The sequence below is a fragment of the Eptatretus burgeri genome, chromosome 3, assembly GCF_056783735.1.
Source record: "Eptatretus burgeri isolate ZD-2024b chromosome 3, Ebu_testis_v1, whole genome shotgun sequence".
Classification (NCBI taxonomy): Eukaryota; Metazoa; Chordata; class Myxini; order Myxiniformes; family Myxinidae; genus Eptatretus; species Eptatretus burgeri.
The window spans coordinates 27,540,588-27,564,088 of NC_140963.1; the positions used below are offsets into that span (position 1 = coordinate 27,540,588).

The 23,501-nt window shown below is 41.9% G+C and overlaps 1 protein-coding gene across 4 annotated transcripts in view; it reads right to left on the reverse strand.

The window, feature by feature from the left end:
* TTC21B (tetratricopeptide repeat domain 21B) overlaps positions 1-23,501 on the reverse strand; it is a 183,855-nt gene that overhangs the window by 35,798 nt on the left and 124,556 nt on the right. For all 4 annotated transcript variants that reach the window (XM_085872748.1, XM_085872747.1, XM_085872751.1 and 1 more), the window contains 4 exons: positions 20,408-20,489; positions 17,539-17,689; positions 15,868-16,026; positions 13,880-14,072 (listed from right to left, as the gene is read on the reverse strand). In XM_085872748.1, coding sequence (XP_085728874.1) covers positions 13,880-14,072; positions 15,868-16,026; positions 17,539-17,689; positions 20,408-20,489 — 585 coding nt within the window. The remainder of the gene's footprint in view (positions 1-13,879; positions 14,073-15,867; positions 16,027-17,538; positions 17,690-20,407; positions 20,490-23,501) is intronic.

A 23,501-nucleotide genomic window follows, 5' to 3' on the forward strand; every position in this document is an offset into this window, starting at 1 on the left:
CAAAAGCGAAATAAATGAAGTTTTTTGTTGCATCAAAATATGAAATATTTGGAGGGGGGTCAATACTTTTACAGGCCACTATAAGTGCAAATACAAAATATGAGTGACTGGAATGGCACTCGGTGGGGCACATACCTCTGCCAGGCTGAACACTTTAAGTTTTTTTATCCCACTGATAGGCCGGATATGCAGATAGACCTTAAACCAAAATCGAAACAGCTTGTTCTTGTCACCTACCCAAATCATCCACCATGTTTTGTCATTTAAAAATATTCAGATCTTAATCTCGATCTGCATCTTCACCAAAATCGAATCACTTAGTCCTCATCACACATGCAACAAGTCCACCAAATTTTGTCCTAATTCATCCCCAACTTTTTTGAGATATCGTGCTGTACAGTATATTGTTTTTGGCCCCATATCCCAAATGGTGAAGAATCACGAAAATTCTAGTATCTGGATCCTGGATCTTCACCAAAATTTAATCAATTAGTCCTTGTCACACACCCAACCTGTCCACAAAACTTCATCTGAATCCATGCATAACGTTTTGAGATATCCTGCTCACAGACAAACAGACAGACAGACAGACAGACAGACAGGGGTGCAAACATAACCTCCATCCACTTTCTGTGGCAGATGCAAAAGTTCAAATTCCATCTGAGTTTCAATCTGTGAATGACAAAGAGCAGTCTGCTGCTCATTGAAATGTCAGCTACTATACTGATACATCCACAGTATCAGTCAGCTTGAAGACTTTAGAAGCCTTTCCAGGTCAGTTAAAAACATCATAAACACCCTCAAATTGCTCCCTTAAAAAAAAAAAAAATAAAAAAAAAAATGAATCCTTATGAGGTCTCATCATTTGAGGAGAATCTCTTCAAATATTGTGATAAACTCTTGCAAAGTTTTACACCCCATTTCTTTTCATGTCCTCACAAAACTCAGGAAGAACACTGCAATGCGCATCGTTTCAAAAAAGTAGCTTAATCATTTTGTTAACTTCAAGTGCTTGAATACACTTGGTGGTGTAATGGTTAGAGCATCTACTGAGGCTGGGAGGTCTGTGGTTCAAACATCGGCAGAGTCCAACCAAAGACTTTATTAAATAAAATGGTACATGCGACTTCTTTGCTTGACGTTTAGCATTTAAAATGAAAGAGCATGGAAAATCCCAATAGGGTAGCAGACATTGGGAGGAGGAAATACTGCGCTGAGTGCGATGAGAAAGGCGACACCATTGTGTGATGGCGCTGAGACACAGAGTATTCCAGGAAGTGATGGCACTTCCCCAAAACCCAAAGGCTGTGTTTGTCGTGTGTGTGTGTGTGTGTGTGTGTGTGTGTGTGTGTGTGTGTGTGTGTGTGTGTGTGTGTGTGTGTGTGTGTGTGTGTGTGTGTGTGTGTGTGTGTGTGTGTGTGTGTGTGTGTGTGTGCACGTTCCATTACGAGCCTTTGAACTTGCAAATAAAAAATAAATACCCACCCCCTACAGGATCAAAATATGGTCTCAAAACCCCCTGCCTTAGGCAGGGATCAGTGGTAAAAAAAATTTGCACTGTTCCACATGCACAGATGATAATTGCAATTTGCCTCCCGAGATTTAGTCCATGAGCCAGTAGGGTTGGTCGGTACCATCTGGGGGGAATAATTCTCATAGTGATTTTTGGCAAGCTATACAACCTTAGAGTTAGAAAACATGTGATAGCATTGCATCGCTGGTAGCATTTTGTGTGTTATCACCCTGTTTATATGCCTACCCAGAAATAAGTTTTTGTGCAAAATGGCCAATACAAGGTAAGACATCCTACTTCAACTTAACAACATTTTTTAAAATCAGTCAAACATTAAGATTGAAATTTGTCTCACCTTTTGCGAGGATTATTTGCTTCTCAACAAATAGTGCTAAATATGCCGAGGTTGAAAGGTATGTCATTGGTGACACTGACATATCAGTGTCTATTTCCTGTGTGATAAATCATACCGCCTTTAGAAAAGTATTTGTCTATCATTTACTGTGGAAAGTAAATAAAAGTGCTGGAACAATATAATTACATGGGTGTTTAGCAAATGTATTAAGAAATCCAAAAATCTAAAAAAAATTTTGGATGTTGTACATAAAGATGAGTATAGCAGACAATGTTACCCCACCCCCCAAATGAAAAAATACCTAATTTTGACGGATTTATGTAGTTTGGTCAATGTCATGATATTTTCCCTGTTGTTATTGAAGGATACTTTAAAAAAATCAAATAAAGGTAAATGATTGCATGTTCATGAACAAGATTAATGTTTTTTCCCCGTAATTTCTCAAAAATACAGAATTTCAGGGATTTCAAAACTCAAGAATGCACATATGAAGGTATCAAACGCCCACATTACACAATATAAACCAAGACAGTAGCAAGATGGTTAATCATGTGCAATCTGATGAATGAGAAAAGGTGAAAATGAAACACAATCTTCTGTTGTAGGGCATAAAAATACAGAAGAGAAACACAAATGTGCTGTTCCACACTAACAAGGCCATTACCTTGGCCCAATGTGTTGCTGATAAACATATTGTCTTATGAACCAAAGACGGGTCCTTTATAGTTTCTAAGACATCTCTGATCATATGCACTGATTGCAAGTGATATAAAATGTTCAAGATGAATTTAAAAATCATATTCATTATCAAGTTCTTCAATATCCTCATCTAAACTTTCCCCATCCTCTGACTCAAAGATGGATATGTTCTGCAATGTATCAGCACTGGACTATCAGTGCCTGTAATTGTAAACACTAAATGCGAGGCTAGTTTTAACAACTGTTTTGAAAAGCAAATAACATGAGTTACATGCCTAACAATTTTCAAGAAGATATAGCTGAGAATAAGAGAAAACCATTAGTTTTAAATGGAATGTCTTCTTCTGTCTTACGCCAGTTTCAGAAAAGTTTATTTTGGGATGGGGTTTCTAAATGGCTAATAACACACAAAAGGCGACTCGCAATGCAATGCTATCACATAGTTTCTGACTGTAGAGATGTATACCCTGCCAAAAATTATGATGAGCATTATTCCCCTCGGATTGTACCGGTGGCCAAAAATTACCGGGTCTGGCTCATGGCCTAATTGGCCCGTTTTCGTTCTACAATGATCAGATGTACACACACACACACATACATATAAATGTCATATTTTAATGTAGCTGGAAACAACCAGTCCCTCTTGCTCCTCCCGCGAAGGTGACCTGCGAAGAGGGAACCCCACCTCGTGGAGGGGCGATTTTTTTTTTTGCAAACATGATCCTACCCAGGGTATCCGCAGCACATGTGCAAAAGTTGGTGAATATTGGCCCACCTGTGTTTATTTCGATGGTTTTCAGACGTAACACACACACATACATATCCTGTATATGTATGTATGTATGTGTGTGTGTGTGTGTGTGTGTGTGTGTGTGTGTGTGTGTGTGTGTGTGTGTGTGTGTGTGTGTGTGTGTGTGTGTGTGTGTATATATATATATATATATATATATATGTATATATATATATATATATATATATATATATATATATATATATATATATATATATACACATACATATATACATATACAGGGGGCTGCAAAAGTTGGTATACAGTAAGGAGTGTACTCGTATATCATTATTGTATACCTACTTTTGCAGCCCCATATATATATATATATAGTCCGAAGTTTAGTCCGAATGACATTTATATATATATATATCAGTGAGAAGGATGAGCCTGTTTTTCAGAAACCAACTTCTCTATTCGTGGAGAAGTAGATGACAATGCCAGGATCATATCGTGCTCCATTTCTAGGCGATTTCTGTACTTTGTTTTAATCACCACAATGGTGGAGAAAGACTGCTCACAAAAGTATGATGAAGGATATGGCATGAGAACCTTAATGGCGTGCCGTGACAGGGTCGGGTACGACGGCAGCATTTTGCACGAGAATGTCGACAACGAATTCATCCGCGCAAGAGCCTGCACTCCTGAATCCTGCTGGAGCTGTACAAGCACTTCCTGTGCTGTATCATCTTCATCAGCAATCGAGTCCAGTGGAGCCGTGAAAGGGTCCCGAACAACAGAAAAGGACTGCACATCCAGCTCAAGGAAATAGTGTTCGAACTGTTCAATGAGTGACCGAAAGTGACGTGCTATCTCCCCAGAAAGACTGTCAAACTCAGTATCATCGTACTGGCAGGTCGTTAGATGCTCCACCAGACGGGGGAAAAGGCTGAAGCGCTTAACAGCTGCTTTGTCTGCCAGTAATTTTCGAGTCGCCAGAAATCCGCTCATTTTGTCGTGAAAAATCATGAGGTTGGCGTCTTTGCCTTGGAGGGAGCGGTTGAGGACATTGAGATGTTCAAAGATGTCAATGAGATAGCACAGTTCTGACAGCCAAGAGTCCGACTCAAGCAACGCTACCCATGCCGTTTTCCCTTGTGTGCGTTGGAACTCCTTCAGTTCATCTTTGAGCTCGTAAATGCGCAGAAGAAGGTTTCCTCAAGATAATCATCTGACTTGAGTGTAGAATAGTAAATTCTTATGGTCGGCGTCCATCTCATGGCAGAATAGCCTCAATAACCTAGTGTTGAGGGTGCTCAATTTGATGTGATTCACCATTTTTACGACTTCTGAGAGCACGCTCTGCAAGGTTTCTGGCAAAGTACGAGAGGCGAGCGCTTCTCGGTAAATCACGCAGTGTACCATGGAGGTCTGAGGAGCCACCTCAAGCAACTTAGCCTTGAATCCAGAACGCACTCCTAACATTGCTGGCATGCCGTCTGTTGTAGAACCGAGCAACTTTCCGAAGTCCAGATCATGGTCACGATAACACTGCTCTACTTTCCCCAAAATGTCCTCGCCTTTGGTGGTGGCCTCCAATGGTTTAATGAGCAGAGGCTCATCGACAAAGTTATCAGCCTTGATGAAGCAGACCCAGATGATGAGTTGCACGTACGATGCGATATCAGTGGACTCGTCCAACTGTATGGCGTGCCACGGCGATTCCTTGATCTTCTGTATGACCTGAGCCATTACACCCAGACTCATATCTTCAATTCTGCGTTGGATGGTGTTGTCAGAGAGAGGTATAACTGCCAGTTTCTTTGCCGCTTCCTCCCCAACCATCAGAGATACCATGTCCTTTGCACATGGTAGCACGATTTCTTCCGCAATGGAGTGAGGCTTTTTAGTCTTGGCAACATGGAGCGACACTCGATACGAGGCCTCTAATGCCCGAGAATTGGTCTGATGGCATGTACCCTCTCTGTCAAGACGTGTATTCTTGAGTGCAAGAAGTTTCCTCTCAAAGAACGCTCTCTCCTTATCCTGATAAGGCGCATGTTTTGTAGTCAAATGCCTCTGCAACTTATTTTGTTTCATAGACTCCATAGAAAGCATTTCAAAACAAATCACACACTGAGGCTGCTGTGCCCCACTTTTATCCACCACGTAGTAAAAACCAAGGTCCAGAAATTTATCCTGGTAAGAACGTTCTCGAGATTTGCTGATGGCCGGTGCTGCCATCACAAATAAGGTCTCGAGTCGTACATGGAGATGTGAATAGACGTTAATGATAGAGTCAGAGTCTGAGTCTGAGAGGCCATGGATCAAACCACAAATTTCCCGCCAAAATGAACCGCCCTTCAGCGAGCCCGCGCATCGGCTGGATCCCATTCCAGGCATCATGTTGCGCTGGTTCCCATACTTTGAACGAACCGTTAATATTACATCCCGTAAAAGCGAATACCAATATAAAATAGACAATTTTTTTTCGCTGTAAGCGGACGCCCGCGACCCCACGAAATTTGCTCGGCGACCCCAGGTTTGAAAACCCAAGCGATAAGGCAACAAAAGGTGAAAGTTTTGAAAGGTGGTATAGACTTTCTGCTAGCACTGTGTGTGCGTGTATGGTTGTATGTATGTATACATATGTATACATATACAGTGCTCCGTCACCTATCGCGGTTAATGCGTTCCAGACCCACCCGCGATAGGTGAAAATCCGCGAAGTAGAAACCACATATTTATTTAATTATTTAAATGTATTTAAACACTTTTTAAATCATGATACAGCATCAACGCACTCTTATTAACCTTCCCCACACACATTTAATCAGTTATTTAAAAAAAAAAAATTTTTCAGCGGAAATGCGACTTCATGGGGCTGCAAAGCCGAAGACCAAAAATAATTTAAAAAATACTATATTGTACTATAAAATATAAAAAAAACGTATTATGGGTACTGACCTATGAAGATATGATGATGATGATGATAGCTGTGCAGTACTGATGATGATGAAGATGACGATGATGAGACGATGGACCGCAGAGAAACACAACATGCAGCGAGATGTGAAGCCGAAATGGACGAGGCGAGATGCGGGATGCTTCTACACGGGACAACAGTACCACAGATGCTGTTGTCACAGCCATTCTGCGTCCGGGAAACAAAACACCATGCTCTGATTGGCCGCCTCCCAACCATCAGCCAATAGCGTGCCGAATACGATCTCACCTGGGCAGAAGCAGCCGCAGTTGTACTCCGTTTTCCATACGCGAGCATCTCTCTGTTTTTAGTACAAGCCCGCTACGCCACTACGTAGTTTCATTTAAATTTCGATTTAATATTCTTTTAATAATGTGCATATATATGTATATATATATATATATATATATATATATATATATATATATATATATATATATATATATATATATATATTTTTTAAACTTTAATTTGTTTTTTACTATTTTATGATGTTATTTGAAAACCCGCGATGTAGTAAAGCCACGAAAAGTGAACCGCGATATAGCGAGGGAGCACTGTATATAATGATACATATGTTGTTGTTGTTCATCTTTCGGCTGCTCCCATTCGGGGTCGCCACAGTGGATCATCCATTATGATCCGCATACTGATTTGGCAGAGGTTTTACGCTGGATGCCCTTCCTGACGCAACCCTGGTCGCCTCTTATGACACAGGGATAAGGATTGGGTTTCGCCATGATTCCGGACTGCCCTACACCCTGTCATAGCGCGGCTCAGTACAGAGCTCCCGTCCTCAAGCGATCCTTCAACCCAAGCCTCCGAGTAGCCGGATTACAGGCGCATGCCACTACGCCCGGTATAATTATACATATGTATATATACATATATATGTAGAGATTTTTATATATACATATATATGTATATGTGTGTGTATATATATGTATACATGTGTGTGTATATATGTATATATATATATATGTATATATATATGTATATATATATATATATATATATATATATATATATACATATATATACATATATATATATATATATACATATATATACATATATATATATATATATATATATATATATATATATATATATATATATATATGTATATATATATATGTGTATATATATATATATATATATTTGTATGTATATATATATATATATATGTATATATATATGTATATATATATATATATATATATATATATATATATATATATGTATGTATATATATATATATGTATGTATATATATATATATATATGTATATATATATATATATGTATATATATATATATATGTATATATATATATATATATATATATATATATATATATGTATGTATATATATGTATATATATGCATGTATATATATGTATATATATATATATATATATATATATATATATATATATGTATGTATATATATATATATATATATATATATATATATATATATATATATATATATATATATATATATATACATACATATATATATATATATATATATATATATATATATATATATATATATTGTTACGAATTTGGGAATCCGAATGCACACAACATTCAGGTTCCTTTAGTCAGCTATGTCGATAAGTGATTGTTCCCAAGATAGCTCACTTTTCATTGTTGAAATGTTCAGAAATCGATTAGATGCGCTGTGGATCGATTTAATAGTTAGGGAACGAACAATGGAGACATCCTTCCCCTCTTCTGCGAAGAGGAAGAAGAATCCTGCCGTCCCGTGACTCATGATGTCAACAACTCCCTCCCACCCGTGGTTGAGCGGGGGATGGAGCACGAGGGCATGAGTCATGAGTCACGCCGGGAGCGGGGGAAGGGCGGGAGAAGGATAAGAGGAGATCTTTTCTTTGTTCGTGTTTGGGAGTTGAGTAGTAAGCTTTTTGCTTCGGCAGAGAGTAGCCGTTCAGCAGACCGTCGAGTCCTGCTTGGTTTGCGTTCGGGTTGAGGCCTTCGGAAGCTTTTTGCTTCGGCTGGCTCAGTGAGCTTCGGCTGAGGCCTGGCTCGAGAGGAGGCTTTTTGCTTTGGTGGTTCAGTGAGCTTGGGCTTCTGCTTGGCTCGGGAGAGTTTTTTGCTTCGAGCTGCTTTGCTTGGAAGAGAGTTGAGCTGGTCGCTCAGCTCGAGCTGCGAGTGGTGGCTTCTTCTTCTTGGTTCGTGGAGCTCTTTGTTCTCCATTTTGGTTCCCGGCTTGGTGCGACTCGTCGACCTTTTCTTGGAGGTGGTTCCTTGGGGGAAGCGGCGCATCGACGGGAAGGATCGGCGCCTTGTCTCACCAGCACGTGTTGAGAAGCGCGGGAGGATTCACGGGAGCTCGGGAAGGATCGCAGCTCACGGCGATTGGATCCAGCTCGCTCTCGCTGGAGCCCAGGTCTAAACAACTTGAAGACCACACGAGGTGGAGAGGATCGAGAAAGGTTCTGGGTTTCAGCTCACCTGTCCTCCGAGGTAGAGCTCGTTATTAAAGGCCTCTGCCACCATTTCTTGGGTGTGTGTGTGTGTGCGTACGTGTGTCCGTGGGCCCGTCTCATAAGTAGGAAATTAAGTGCTTTGTGTGCTGTAAATGTTTGCATTGCATTTCGTATAGATGGTCGTAGTTCTTTTGTCATGCTTTTGTTGCTTGTATAATTGCATACGTATTTTACCTTGTTTAATTGCATCCGTGCTTTATTATAATAGATGTCCTTGTGTGAATGTAAACCTGTTCGTTGCGTCCTCTTCCCTTAATTGAGGTGCCATCTTACACTCGGAATATCGTTGGTTTTGAAATAGCCGGTAAAGTGATCGGGTCCAACGGGACTGCGCGATAATACCCTGCTCGGTTATCTCAAAAGGAAGCGAGCTGCTTAAGCGGCTCGTTTCCAAGCGGTCCCGTTGAGGTACAATCTCTCGGTAACCTACCCACGCGAATAATTAGGTAAATCGAAGATTTGGCGATCGGACCCTGTAGCGCGGGTAGAGTGCGGACAAGGTTGTGGTGTGGTTACAAACACACCCGTGGCTGGTTTCCGGCGTTGATCCGGAAAGCCGTGACTGGATTGTCCGTTCGGTAGGCGAAGCGACCGCTATTGGTTAGACGCGGTCATTCGCATGCCGACGGGTGGGAAATCTACAACAATATATACATACGTGTATATATATATATATATATATATATATATATATATATATATATATATATATATATATATATATATATATTTATATATATATATACATACATATGAGGGTTGGGTGGCCATGTGTGGACAGGCATTGTCATAGAACAATGCAACACCTTTTGACAGTAGCCCTTAGTGTTTCCATTGAATCGCTGGTTTCAACTGGTCCCGGTGCATTTCACAATAATGGACACTGTTTCGCCTTGTGCCCCCCTCTTGATAGTGTTCCAAATTTGGGCCTTCTGTATCGCAGAAAAGTGTGAACATCACTTTTCCAGCCGAGGATGACTTCTGAATTTTTTTTGTTTGTTTGTTTGTTTTGTATACCTTGTCGTGGCTCGTATGAGAGCTAACACACAACTCACAGCAAGGGGGCATGAGACAAGAGGGGCGGGAGTGGAAGGGAAAAACAGTGGGGATCAGACACATTAGGTGAACTGTGGAAGGGAGAGGGATGGGGATGGGACGGGGAACATGGCGAAGAGAAGATGGACATTTCAGGGACTTTCAGGAAGGAAAGCAGGGGAATTGAAGGAAGTGGGCTTGGGTGGATTATCGGGGGTAGAAAAGATCGAGGATTTGGATGGGGGAAGATAAGAGGTGGTGGTGAACAGCTGTTTTGAAAGCCTGGAGGGAAGAATGGGAAAGAATAGAGTGAGGAAGTTTATTCCAAAGGCGGGAAAAAGAGGAATGAAAGAGTGAAGATGAGCAGTGATTCGTGATTTTGGTAGTTTTACCAGAAGGGGGTTGTTGGCGGACCTTGAGCGCCCTGTGGAAATGTGGTGGGGACAAATCGCAGAGAGAGCAGGGGGGGCAAGGCTGGAGAGGAGTCGGTAGAAGACAGAAAGACCACCGACCAACCTGCGGTGATTGAGTGAGAGGCCCAAAGACTCAGCTTCATTGCTGGAGATGCCGATGATCTTAAATGCCCTGGTTTCGACAGCGTGAAGCCGAGAAAGGTGGGAGGCAGGAGCACCAGCCCAGAGGGGAGAGCAGTACTCCATCAGGCTACGGACAAAAGCTTTGTAAGTGGTCAGGAGCTCAAGAGGGCCGAGGAAGGACTTTGCACGACGGAGGATTCCCAGTCGGCGACTGGCTTTTGAGGCGAGGTTGGAAATGTGACTTTCCCAGGAAAGGTCATGGGAGATAGTGAGACCCAGAAGCTTGAAAGAAAAGACTTCTTCCAGAGGATTGTTAAGAAAGTGGATGGGGGGGTTTTCTAAACGGTCCTTTTGAAGAGACATAGTGAGAGTGTGAGATTTGTCTGGACTGAAAGACATGTTCCACGTGTTGGACCAGTTTGTGATTTTATTCAGATCTGCAGTGAGCGAAGAAGCTGCTGCTTGCCGGTCTGAGGGATGACAGATGGTACGGCAGAGGGTGGAGTCGTCGGCAAAGAGAAATAGAGGATTTTCCAGAGAGTCGGAGAGATCATTGATGAAAACCAGAAAAAGAACAGGGCCCAGAACGCTACCTTGAGGGACTCCAGCCTGCACAGGAAGAGGGGATGAAAGAACTCCATTTAGGGCCACATGTTGACTGCGACAGGAGAGAAAGTCTGCGAGCCATGAATGGAGATGGCCTTGAATATCATGGGAAGAGAGTTTGGTGAGTAGTGCAGGGTGCCAGACTGTGTCAAAAGCACGTGATATGTCCAGGGATACGGCTCGGATTTCCTGTCTGGCATTGAGGACCTCCATCCATTGATGGGAGAGCAGAAGCAGCATATCCAGGGTAGAGTGACCTGGTCTGAAACCAAATTGATGATTGGAAATCAAGCCATTGGAGAAGAGGAAGGATTTCATGTCTGAAGCGATGATTGATTCCATAACCTTGCTGATGATTGGGAGAAGGCTGATTGGTCTGTAGTTACAGGGATCTGTTTTTGCACCTTTTTTATGCAGGGCAGTGATGTTAGCAGATTTCCAAGCAGATGGCAGATGACTTTGGGCAAATGAGAGGGTGAATAGAACAGAGAGAGGGTGAGCAAGAGCAGAAGAGCAGGCTTTGAGGACACGTGGGCTGATGCCGTCTGGACCGGTTGCAGAATCTGACTCGAGCTTTGAAAGCAAGCTCTCCACCTTGTCAGGAGAAAAGGATACAGAGTCCAGGGACAGTTGGGTGCGACTGGGTAAAGTGGGTGGAGAAAGTGATGGGTTTAGGACACAAGATTTAGCTGCAAACACCGAGTTTAGACATTCAGCTTTATCACGTGTGGTATCAGCAGTGCGGCCATTTTAGGTAAGGGAGGGGATGGAGGGGGAACATATACCAGAAACAGATTTGATTAAACGCCACCAGGATTTTGAGGAGGGAGAGAGGTTTGAGAGTTCAGACTTGAGATGAGAAAGATGTTGTTTTCTGGCTCTCCTGAGGGTAGATACACACTTGTTCCGAGCTTTGTGAAAGGAACTGAGATTGCCCTCAGTTGGGTTTGCTTTCCATGAAGCAAAGGTAAGTTGTTTCAGGACAACTGCCTCGCCATAAGCTTCAGTAAACCAAGGACGGGAGGAAGAGTAGGACAACTGAACACGGGAGGGGATAAATCTGTGCATGAGGGAGAGCAAGTTTCTTTGAAAGAATTCCCAGGATGAGTTGATGTTTGAGAAAGTAGTGATAGGAGACCAGTCTGTAAGTTTGATGGCTGCTCGGAGACCCTGCCAGTCGGCTTGAGTGAAATGCCAGACTCGACGGTGGTGAGGTGGTTCTCTGATAACAGCCAGAGAGATGTCCACTTTGACAAGGACGTGGTCAGAAGAACCGATTGGAGCGAAGGAAGAGCAGCAGATATTGTCAGGGAAATTTGTCAAAATCAGATCCAGAAGAGATGGAGTACCATTGGTTGAGATCCGGTTCGGGAAGTTGACCGATTGAGTCAGTCCTAATGAGTCGCAGAAAGCTTTTGCTGAGGTGCCATGGCAGGTGAGAGAGGTACCCACACCTCGCCAACTGGCGTGATGACAATTGAAGTCACCACATAAGAGGAAGAGAGAGTTTGGATGAGAATATAGAAGATGGTCCATGTTTTCGGATCGTGAGGTGGAGATGGAGTCATCACTGTTCGGTGGACGGTACAGTACACATATAAACATGAGGTGGGAGTGGAGGGGAAGCCGAAGCCAGAGGTATTCCTGGGGGTGTGGGGGAGTGAGAGCAGTGCATGGAGAGTGAGGAATAGAGTCTTTGATGAAGAGAGCAACACCTCCACCAGGACGAGGCTCAGGTCTGTCATACCGTAAGAGGGAGTAACCGGGGAGAGATACTTGGGAGTCAGACACGTCTTGGGAGAGGAAAGTTTCTGTTCGGCAGATAATGTCTGGTTTGTCAGTGGCAACCTGTCTGGAAAGATCTGAAAGGTTTGAGCGAAGGCCCCGAATATTTGAGGTCCACACTTTTAACTGGTGGTGACTGGTGACATTTTAACTGGTGATGTCGGATGTTTCCTCTCCATATTCTGGCGTTTGCTCTCTGACTCGTAATGGTGGATCCTGATCTCATCTCCAGTGAAAATGCGTCTCAAAAGAGTATTCCCTTCATAACTAAAGTGGTTCAAAAGGGTTTGGCAGATTGTTATGCAGTTGCACTTGTGCTCTTCTGTGAGTTGTTTTGGAACCCATCTTGCAGAAACTATATGAAAGCCAAGTCAGTTGTTGATGATTTCATGTGCAGAACCATGACTGATGTTCAGATGTTGTGCCACTTTGTCACGAGTCGACCGTCGGTTATCCAGAATTATGGTGCGGATTCGTTCAAGGTTTTCTTCTGTTGTGGATGTGGATGGACGTCCATCATCAGTGACACTTGTGAAACCGTTTTTGAACATGGTAATCCAATGATACACCTTCTGCTGCGATAAAGCACCGTTTCCATATTGTGCTGAAAGTCTGCGATGGATTTCTGACCATAGCACACCTTCAGCCCACAAAAATCGCATCAATGCACACTGCTCTTCTTTGGTGATAAAGGACAGTGGAGCGGTCTTGTTAACTCCCTTACAACAACACAACTACTGACTGCTCAAGGTTGAAACTGCTTCACAATGGCGCAGACAGTTCATGCTTATACCTGCAAGTACAACAAGCAATTTGTCAACACAACACAGTTTTTAATAAATAATTGCGGATACTTTTCGATGCACCCTCATATGTTGAGAATTGCCTTACGTTATATAGTCGGATGTTGCATAAAGATCAGGGATGAGGCCAGTGTGCTTCACATGTTTTTCAAAGTGGTTGGAACTGTATACAGTGTGATCATAACCAATGTGGTTATAACTCTGGAAGGCTCCTACATTCTTAAATATTTTGTCATTATTTTCGATGTTCCTTTCTCAAGTCAAAAAATGCACGATTTTTGAACACTTAATGATGCAAGTGAACCCTCACCCACCTGGTCAGTGGCAATCTTTGTAAAGGCCTCCAAAGCTTTTTCCACACTGCTTTTTCGCCTGGTTCCCATTAGGCACTTATTCCGAAGGATGCTTAGCCGAATGTGGTCAAGTTCAGTCTTTGGATGGACTTCCAAAACTAGCTTCTCAGCCGTGCACACAGCCAGCAGCAGAGATTCACGCCTCTCAGAGTCTCTGTCAAGCAACATTTTTTTTATTGTGACAAAGCAAATATGCATGCATGAAAGTAAATTCTACTATTTTTCCTCTGCCATGTCTCCAAGCCGAGCATGTAACTCGGATATTTATATGCCAAGACGAGAACACAACTTATGTGTCACACACACACATTTCAAAATGGAGAATCTAGGCTCATGGACGAGCTGAAAGACCAAGTACGGAAATAAGTTTTGTCCCCTTGTACTGTCATAAATAATGAAGAAACCTCTTGAAGAAGTTGTCCTTCAGAATTTTTGGCCTCACCATCAGCCATGATCTTTCTTGGGCAATTCACATGTCTAAGTTGGCTTACAAAGCCAGTCACTGACTGGGCATCCTCCGTTGTGTAAAGTTTGCATATGTGAACTTTTATTTACTCACAAGGCCTTTTCCATAGTCTGATGGAGTACTGCTCTCCCATTTGAACTGGCACCCCTTACTCAGCTTAATGTCCTGGAAACCACTGGTATCTCCATTGGTATCTACAATGATAAAGGGGCCTATTAATTTCACATTGCAGGCAGGTAGGTGGTCTTTCTGTCTTCTACCGCCTCCTCTCCGGCATCGCCCTCCCCCCACCCACGCTCTGTCTGTGATGTCCCCCAATATTTCTGTGGGGCATTCAAGGTCCACCAGCAGCCCCCTTCTGGTGAAACTACCAAAATCAAGAATCACTGCTCACCCTTTCATTCCTCTTTTTCCCATCTCTGGAACAAGCTCCCACACTCTCTTCAACCCCACTCTTCCCTCCAGGTCTTCATAATAGCTGTTCACCAACACGTTATCTACCCCCATCCAAAATCATGATATTTTCTACCCCTGCTTATCCACCCTAAACTAACGTCATTCAAATTCCCTGCTATCCTTCCTGAAAGTCCCTGCAGTGTCCATCTTGTTTACCCTGTGTACCCTGCCTCATCCCTCTCCCTTCCACAGATCACCGAATATCTCTGTTCCCCATTGTTTTTTTGCTTCACTCTCCAGTCCCTCTTGTCTTCTGCTCCCTTTGTGTGGTAACTCTTATACGAGCCTCAACATTGTATCCCCAAAAAAATAAAAAATCCAGGCTGATTGCTCACATCCACTCATTCATTCATCTTTTCTCTCTCCTGTGGAAGCAACTTTCTCAGTCTGTTAAATCTCTTCTTTCTTCCAGGGCTTCAAGGCAGCTGTTTTTGTTTTTTAACATCAAATCCTGCTTTGCCACTCTTGCTTCTACTCTGTCTCCTCCCTTCAGCCTGTTCTTCTCCCTTCACTACCTCCTTTCTGCCTCAAAGTCGGCTAACATTACTATCATTCACAAGAGAGTGCGAAAACACATCCTTTAAACTGCAGGTTAGTCAGCTTATTGCCTATTATAAGCAAAGTCAATACGTCGACAGGACTGCCTGGTGAACTCTCCCGTCTTTCTTGACAAATCTCTTGAAGGAGTCCCTCAAACATTTGGGTCTCTCAACCTACCACAATCTCTCTTTGGCAAACCATCTATCAGAGTTGGTATCCAAAGCCAGCAACCCATTGGGGATTTTTCATCATCCCAAGTCTTTCCTTGGCAAAACCAAATGTCTAACACCCTACAAGGTCTTTATTCAGAATTCAATGGAGTACTGCTCTCCCCTTGACCTGGCACCCCTACCTCAAACCAATAATGTGTGCCAGTTTATTTTTTTTTAATGAATTTTGGAAAACTTTTATCCTGATCATAATTCTAAACGATATGATGTACATCAGGAATTAAACACATGAAAAGAACATTGGAGTGGAAGCTTACCTATAACCATCCATGTTGTCAAAAACCTGTCCACCGATGACATCGTTGTCTGGATTGAGATAAATCTCAATCATGTTACGCAGTGCAACCTGCCCCCAGTCACAGTCTTTTCTTGCATTGTTGAAATGATTCAGTGCCTTTGTAGGTTCTCCGCTAAACCTGATACAAGTTGCATTTTCGCTCAGTCAAATCAAATCATGAGGGATTTTCATTTGCATAAAAAACTGCAGTGTTTAAGACTTGTACATACATCATATATGGATGAAGCTTGTTCATCATATATGAAGCTACAAGAGAAGCTTGTACATACATCATATATTTGACATTAGGAAACATCTGTAAATATTTATGTGTTGATAAGCAAAGGCACGGGCTTTGTCCACGCTTCTTCTCCGAGCGGTAACGGTGTACACGGGTTTTAATTGCAAACCCACCCTTGCGTGTTTGGCATTTGCAGTAGGTATTATGACTTTTGTAAACCTTCGTTTAAGGGGGATTTTCCAGCAAAAAAACACACATTCCACCCCTTACGGACAGCCATTCTGCTTTAGTGCAGACAAGATTATATGACATACATTTCTTGTATATACTTTGTCTTCACACTCAATGGTGTTTGACTATTTGGCGCAGTAGTTAACTTGCATGCCCGTGGAACTGCAGCTGCCAAATTTGAATCTCGTCGGCATCAATATGTATATATATATATATATATATATATATATATATATATATATATATATATATATATATATATATATATATATATATATATATATTTATATATATGGTATATACTGTATATTAAAAAAAAAATCAAAAAATGTGCGGTCTTAGTCGTTACAATACCTTCAAGTCAATTTACCATCAGTTGTGTCAAGACATCACACCCAGGGATTTCAGGGTTTCCACTTGATAACATTAATTACAAAGACATTAATAGACAACAGGTAAATCGACATATTTTGAAACTTGAACCTTGGATCCTGGCATCACTAGCTTTGTGATCAGAACACCAAACAGGTCAAGCAGACATGCCATTGAAATATCAGGAAGGAAGAAGCAGTCACACCCAATCAACCTTCTCAGGAATTTAGCACTGAATTTGTTTTAATCATAAACTCCAAGTTAGAATCTAAAAGTTAGAATTATTTTCATACATTATTGTCGTAATAGGGTATTAACAGTGGCAGATGAAGGAAATGTAGGCTATGTCTCCCAGGTCCATTGTTGAAAGTGTTTCACATGAGAGTACTCGACAGCAAACCAATTTACATGACAGTTCTGGACAGCCAACTGCTTTACATGAGTGTTGATTTTTGTGAAGAACAGGATGAATTCTAAGAAAGAAAAAGTCAAGAATGTAGATTGGAGTTGTGGCTAAAAAAAAATGTTTTATGCTCCTCAATGCAGTGACCTCTGTTGGATAACATTTTTAATTGGATACGAATCAGTCAGAAATTAAAAGCAAGAGTAATCAACAAAGAAGAAATCTACCACGAAGCTATTCAGCGACCCAATAAACATAATAATGGTTATTGCAAGCTATGAACGTTCTAAAATAGCCATATTAATAAAAGAACATGACGTTTGTTGTGCTCTTGCAAATACCAGTTCAAGTGATATTAAAGAAACCATTAATTGTTCACGAGTTGAAGTGAAAGTGCAACATACCAGAAAAAGAGGCCTCTGCAGTAGTTATAACCAGCATCAGATTCTATTTGATTTGCAAAGTTTGCAGACAAATCCAGAAGTTTTGCAGCATCTTCCAACTTTCCTGCTCTTCTCAGCAAATCCATCAGTCGGGCAAGTGCTGCGAAATTGTCTGTTGAAAATAAAATTTTCATCCAAATGTTTACATCCTTATATTTGCTTAAAAAAAAAGAAGATATATATATATATATATATATATATATATATATATATATATATATATATATATATATATATATATATATATATATATGTTACGGTTGTGGGGGTAGATGAAGCAATATAGCATTGTGTAGAGTTGCTTGGTCCATGGATGTGTAGGAGGCATCTCAATGTGACTAAGTCGGGAATCTGTGAGCTTGGGTGTTACGTGTCACCACACGGGGGGGTGGTGTGGTGTTAATTAGTTAGGGAGTAAGAATAAGTTCCCCAGTATGTAATTGCCCCCTGTGACTTTTCCTTTTGTCTTGAAAACCAAAAGCATGATGAGAAACAAGCAAATGTGCCAAGCAGGCAGAAGCCCCACCTCCAAGGGTGACGGCGGGCGAAGTCATGCCCCCGAGGCTGATGATTGATGGGCGTGGTGTCAGAAGCTAGATGAGCAGTCAGAAGCCCCGCCTTTCCGGGTTTTGTGTGAGTCGGCCATGCCCCAGAGGTGGAGGGTGAATTGAGAGGCGTGATCAAAGAGGAAGGGTTGGTTGCGCATTGGAAAGGCGAGAGTGGAGGGTGAGTGCACGCCGAGGAGGATGGCACGATCCTTGTATTTGTAATGAGGCAATTTGGCTCGTGTGGTGAAGCAAGATGCTGGGCTTTGGCTCTTGGTTGGGTCGGTGAGGAGGATCGGCGCACGAAGCCATTGCACTGGGTCTCTGAGTCTTGGTGTGGAGTGCCGCTTTCGGATTTCCTGACGTGCGTTTGTCCCATTATGAGAGGAGCATGGAGGCACCATTTTGTTGAATTTTGTTTGCGTCTGCACGTGCGAATAGAAGCACCTCAATTCCAAGTTCCACATAGACCAGCTCTGGGCCAAGGCAAGTACAATAATACTCAAAAGGAGGGGATTTTCTTTTATTATCTCGCCTGTTCGAAGAACAGAGAGCTATATAGCGATACCCCGGCATGAGCGTCAGCGTCAGCGTCAGCGTGAAAATGTTAAAGTTTTTGGTGCAAGTTATTTCCTTTCTAATGTTTTTATCTACCACACTATTTTTTACTGATTACAATATACAAATACATATATTGCTTTAAAATTATTTGGATCAGACTTCACTGCAATGCTTTATAAAAAATATTATTAGACTAGTCTTTTAAAACGATAAATGTATAAACAGGCGAGCATTAGGTGGCTTTGACACCAACTCTCTGGTTTTGTTTTCCCTTTGTCTGTGTTTGAGTCTGTGTGAAGGGGCACCTCAACTGTAGTATTTATTTACTCCATTATTATCATTACCTTTTGAGTTATTGTCCTTTGTAAATATTTGTCTATTTTCATTAAATGTTTTCCTTTTAAGTCACTGTATCCGTGTAATTGTAGTGGGGTTCGAGTATAACCCCCACCCCCCCCCCCCTTGTGCTGTCCTGGTGCAGCACCCCTGTGCTGTGCTCCTCCGCCCCTCCGCCATTGTGCCCCCTTCCCACGCGCGCATTAATCTCCGAGTCTCGGCTGAAGGCCTTCAAGGGAGAAGCTTGGCCATCCATCCAGGTGGGGGTTAAACTCCCAGGAAAACACAATATATATTTAAATCTGCTGTCGAAAATAATACCCCTTTTTCCACGACAGAAATTTTGGGCCAGCTCAGATACAGTTTGGCCAAGAGCTTTCCCATGTGCAGTTTCAAGGACCGAGTCATGCCACGAAGGAAATGTCAGTCATTACCTCATGTGCAAGAAAAATAATGACAAGACAAGGCATATGGTGAAAAGGATATTGATGGCACCTTGACATAGTTCTGGCAGAAAGTATTTTATGGCCGAGGGGGTTGGGGGGGGACTTGTTATTTCCGCCACCGAATGTGGACGGAGGTTAAGTTTTCACCCCTGTCTGTCTGTTTGTCTGTGAGCAGGATATCTCAAAAAGGTGAGAACAGATTCGGCCAAAATTTGATGGAGAGGTTCGGTGTGTGACAAGGACAAATTCATTAGATTTTGGTGAAGATCTGGATCCAGATACGAGAACTTTTAAAGTGATTCTTCACAAATGAGAGATAAGGCCAAAATCGATATACAGTAGTACTGTATAGCACGATATTTCAAAACGTTGTGGACGGATTATGACAAAATTTGATGGAGGAGTTAGGTAGGCGACAAGAACAGGCCGATTCGATTTTGGTTAAAGTGTGGATCCAGATCCCCCAAAAAATGAAATAAAACGTAAACTATTCAACTTGGTGGAGGTATGCGCTCTCCCGAGTGCCATTCGAGTTCTCTTAAATTTTCTTTCACAGATATTTATCAACAAGGTGCATCTTTTCACATTTTTCTGTGTTGTGAGAGGTCGTATGGAGGAAAAAAAAGCTTTTCTCCAGATGCTTTAAGATATTTCATTTCATCCACCAAAAAGAGAATTAGGATATTTTATTAAGCAGCAACTCTGGGCAGATCCAAGTTGGGCAGAGCCTGCTCGGCACAAGCCTGCCAATTTTTACACAGTGGAAAACAGACAACTTATTAATTTCAAACTTGACCTTTCATTTTGGGTGACTGATGTTATGGATATCTTCACTCAATATCAATGCTAATATTTGTATATAGATAAATGTTAGAGGATAAAACAAGGTGTCTTTCCCCCCTCCTTCCTTACTTGACTTTCAACGTAGATGATACAACATACCTGGCTTCTTTTTGAGAAGATTTTGAAAATGAACAATCGCTTCTTCATATTCCTGCTTCCTGAAACACAAATCTGCCAGCATCTAGAAGAAAGAGGACAGCAAACACTGTTTGTCTTTTCGTTTTCTTTTGTTTTGATTGTACATTATCACTTTCAAGGAATTTTAAAATGCTTGGCCTGAGACTGCTCAGACTGGTGCTCAAATGATAATCCAATTTGTATGAAGTTGTATATTCAACCTGAGAGTGGAGGTAATAAATGGAATTCAATAAAGAAAAATATACATGCACACATGCATGTGGGCATGGTAAAAATTGAATGCCCAAATAATGTAGCTCTATGGTGAGATCCATTTTCTTCAGACTAAAAGCAGAAGCATCCGTCCAGGCGCGCGCGTGTGTGTGTGTGTGTGTGTGTGTGTGTGTGTGTGTGTGTGTGTGTGTGTGTGTGTGTGTGTGTGTGTGTGTGTGTGTGTGTGTGTGTGTGTGTGTGTGTGTGTGTGTGTGTGTGTGTGTGTGTGTGTGCGTGTGTTTTCATTCTAAAGGGTTCCTGCTGTCGTAGAATAATAAAAGTGGTACCATTGGAAAGCTTATGATCAATTTACTTGGAACACTTGTGTCTGTTTAATCATACGAGTGGGCCCGTTGGTCCACTGGACCAAATTTCCATTGGACTTCATGGCCTTGTAGCATACCTGCCTGCTGTACTGCTTGAACATTAGCTTGCCTTTCACCAAGCTCAGATGAGCTTGGGCCAGGGCGGAGATTACACATTGGGCCCGTTGGTCCACTGGACCAAATTTCCATTGGACTTCATGGCCTTGTAGCATACCTGCCTGCTGTACTGCTTGAACATTAGCTTGCCTTTCACCAAGCCCAGATGAGCTTGGGCCAGGGCGGAGATTACACATTCATTATTATTATTTCCAAATGACACTACTATTATTATTATTATTATTGTTAATATTATTAGTATTAATTAATATATGATCTGTTGTATTGTTATCATTCTTTTTGTTATTTAATTATTTGTAATTGGAATACCATGCTGTGGAAGGATGTATAAAGCTGCTCTATACACCTTAACATGGCATGCATTTAAAACATGGGAATTCTTCTGGATTCTTTGTAGTTAAGTAGCCTAATCAACTCAGAAGGTCATGATGATTATTTTGGTGTATCACACTCCACATCAGAAAGCTCCAGTGGAACTCCACAAAAAAAATGACACACACACACGCACGCGTGCACACACACACACGCGCGCACACACACACACACACACACACACACACACACACACACACACACACACACACACACACACACACACACACACACACACACACACACACACACACACACACACACACACACACACACACACAATGGATTTGCTTGGTTGGAAAGCTAATACTAGATTTACTTGGAAGAAACATTTGTGTCGTTTAATCATAAAGATGCCCGTTTTAAAAGCCTCTCTTTCCCGGATTGAGGAAGAAGACGTGAGAATGGGTGCTTAATGTAGCGGTTCCAAGTGTAACATTTATTATTCTATGACAGCAGGAACCCTTTAGAACAGGTGAGGGACACCTTTCCTAGTGTGAGGACTGTAACAGCTGTATTGTCAACTTGCTGCATGTTGGTTATATGCATGTGTTCGCAAGTTAAACCACATATGCAGAGAAGTGATGTAAATAATCATTCTGACTGTTTTTACTGCAGATATAAACATCGGACCACCAGTTCTGATGCTCACCTGGATCTGAAGCAAGTCACTCAAACCCTCCGCAGACCTCCTTGGACCCTGAATTTCTTGATGCCATGGACAAACTTAGGTACATCACACAGGTAATGAAGGTTGTGGTCAAGTTTCATTGAAATTGTGTGTGTAGTTCGGAGAAGAGAGCAAATACCTATTCCTTGGGGGGGGGGTCAAAAACCCTACTGCAGACCCCCCTTAATGAGCACAGATTTTGATGCGGTTGATAAACTTTGATACATCACTGGTGATGAAGGTTGTGGTCAAGTTTCATCAAAATATTATGTGTGGTTTCGGAGAAGAGAGCAAATACCTAATTTGGTGGGGTTTAACCATGCCTGGTGTTGGCTCAATGGTTAGGGTGATGGGCTTGGGATCCTAGGATCCTGAGTTTAAATCCCACTCGGCTGTTGAATTAACACCAGGTGGGGTTGACTCTGCCTGCCATCCTTCCTAGGTTGGCAAAATGAGTGCCAGCTTGCTGGTATCCTGTGTTGGAGTCGCGACCCATCTCGGATTGTGCCCAACAGCCAAGGAGACTGCTTTGTCAGCACCAACGAGCTGCACAGAGTATGGTCCCAATGGATGGATGGGGGGTCAGCCCCCCCCTCCACAAGACTCCTTTAATGAGTGCAGATTTTGTTGTGCTCGATACACTGTGGTCCATCACATGTGTTGAAGGTTGTGGTCAAGTTTCATCAAAATTGTGTGTGTAGTTTTGGAGGAGAGAGCAAATACCTATTTTGGGGGATGTCCAACCCCCCCCCCCCGTAGACCCCGTAAATAAGTGCGGATTTGATGTGGTTAATACTCCTTCATTAGGCATCAGATGTGAAGCTTGTAGCCAAGTTTCATCAAAATCGTGCGTTTTGTTCAAGCGATAATGACTGAGGTGTTTACGGACTCACTCACTCACTCACCGACGGACACTGCTCGATTGCATAAGCTCCCCGGAACTACGTTCCAGGTGAGCTAAAAGTGATTGTAACATTACTAATCACTCTGATTATTGATACTAACTAAATAAAAGTAACATTGGAAATCATATACATTTTAATAAACAGTCATAATACTCAAAGCAATTTTCAAGTAACTTGCCCAATGTGATTTCTGAGATTGGCCTGTTGCTATTCTTCAGGTTGTTTTCAAGTTCGGTTATAATAGCTGCATAAAATACTGAACAAAATATTACCACACATACCAGATAAAAACGTTTCACAGGCTGGATCTGGCCTGCAGGCCAGGGGTTCCCCCTGTCTACTTTGGAAGGACATGGAAGGAGCACACAAAATTTTATACAGTAATACTTCAAGAAGGAATAGAAAAATATATA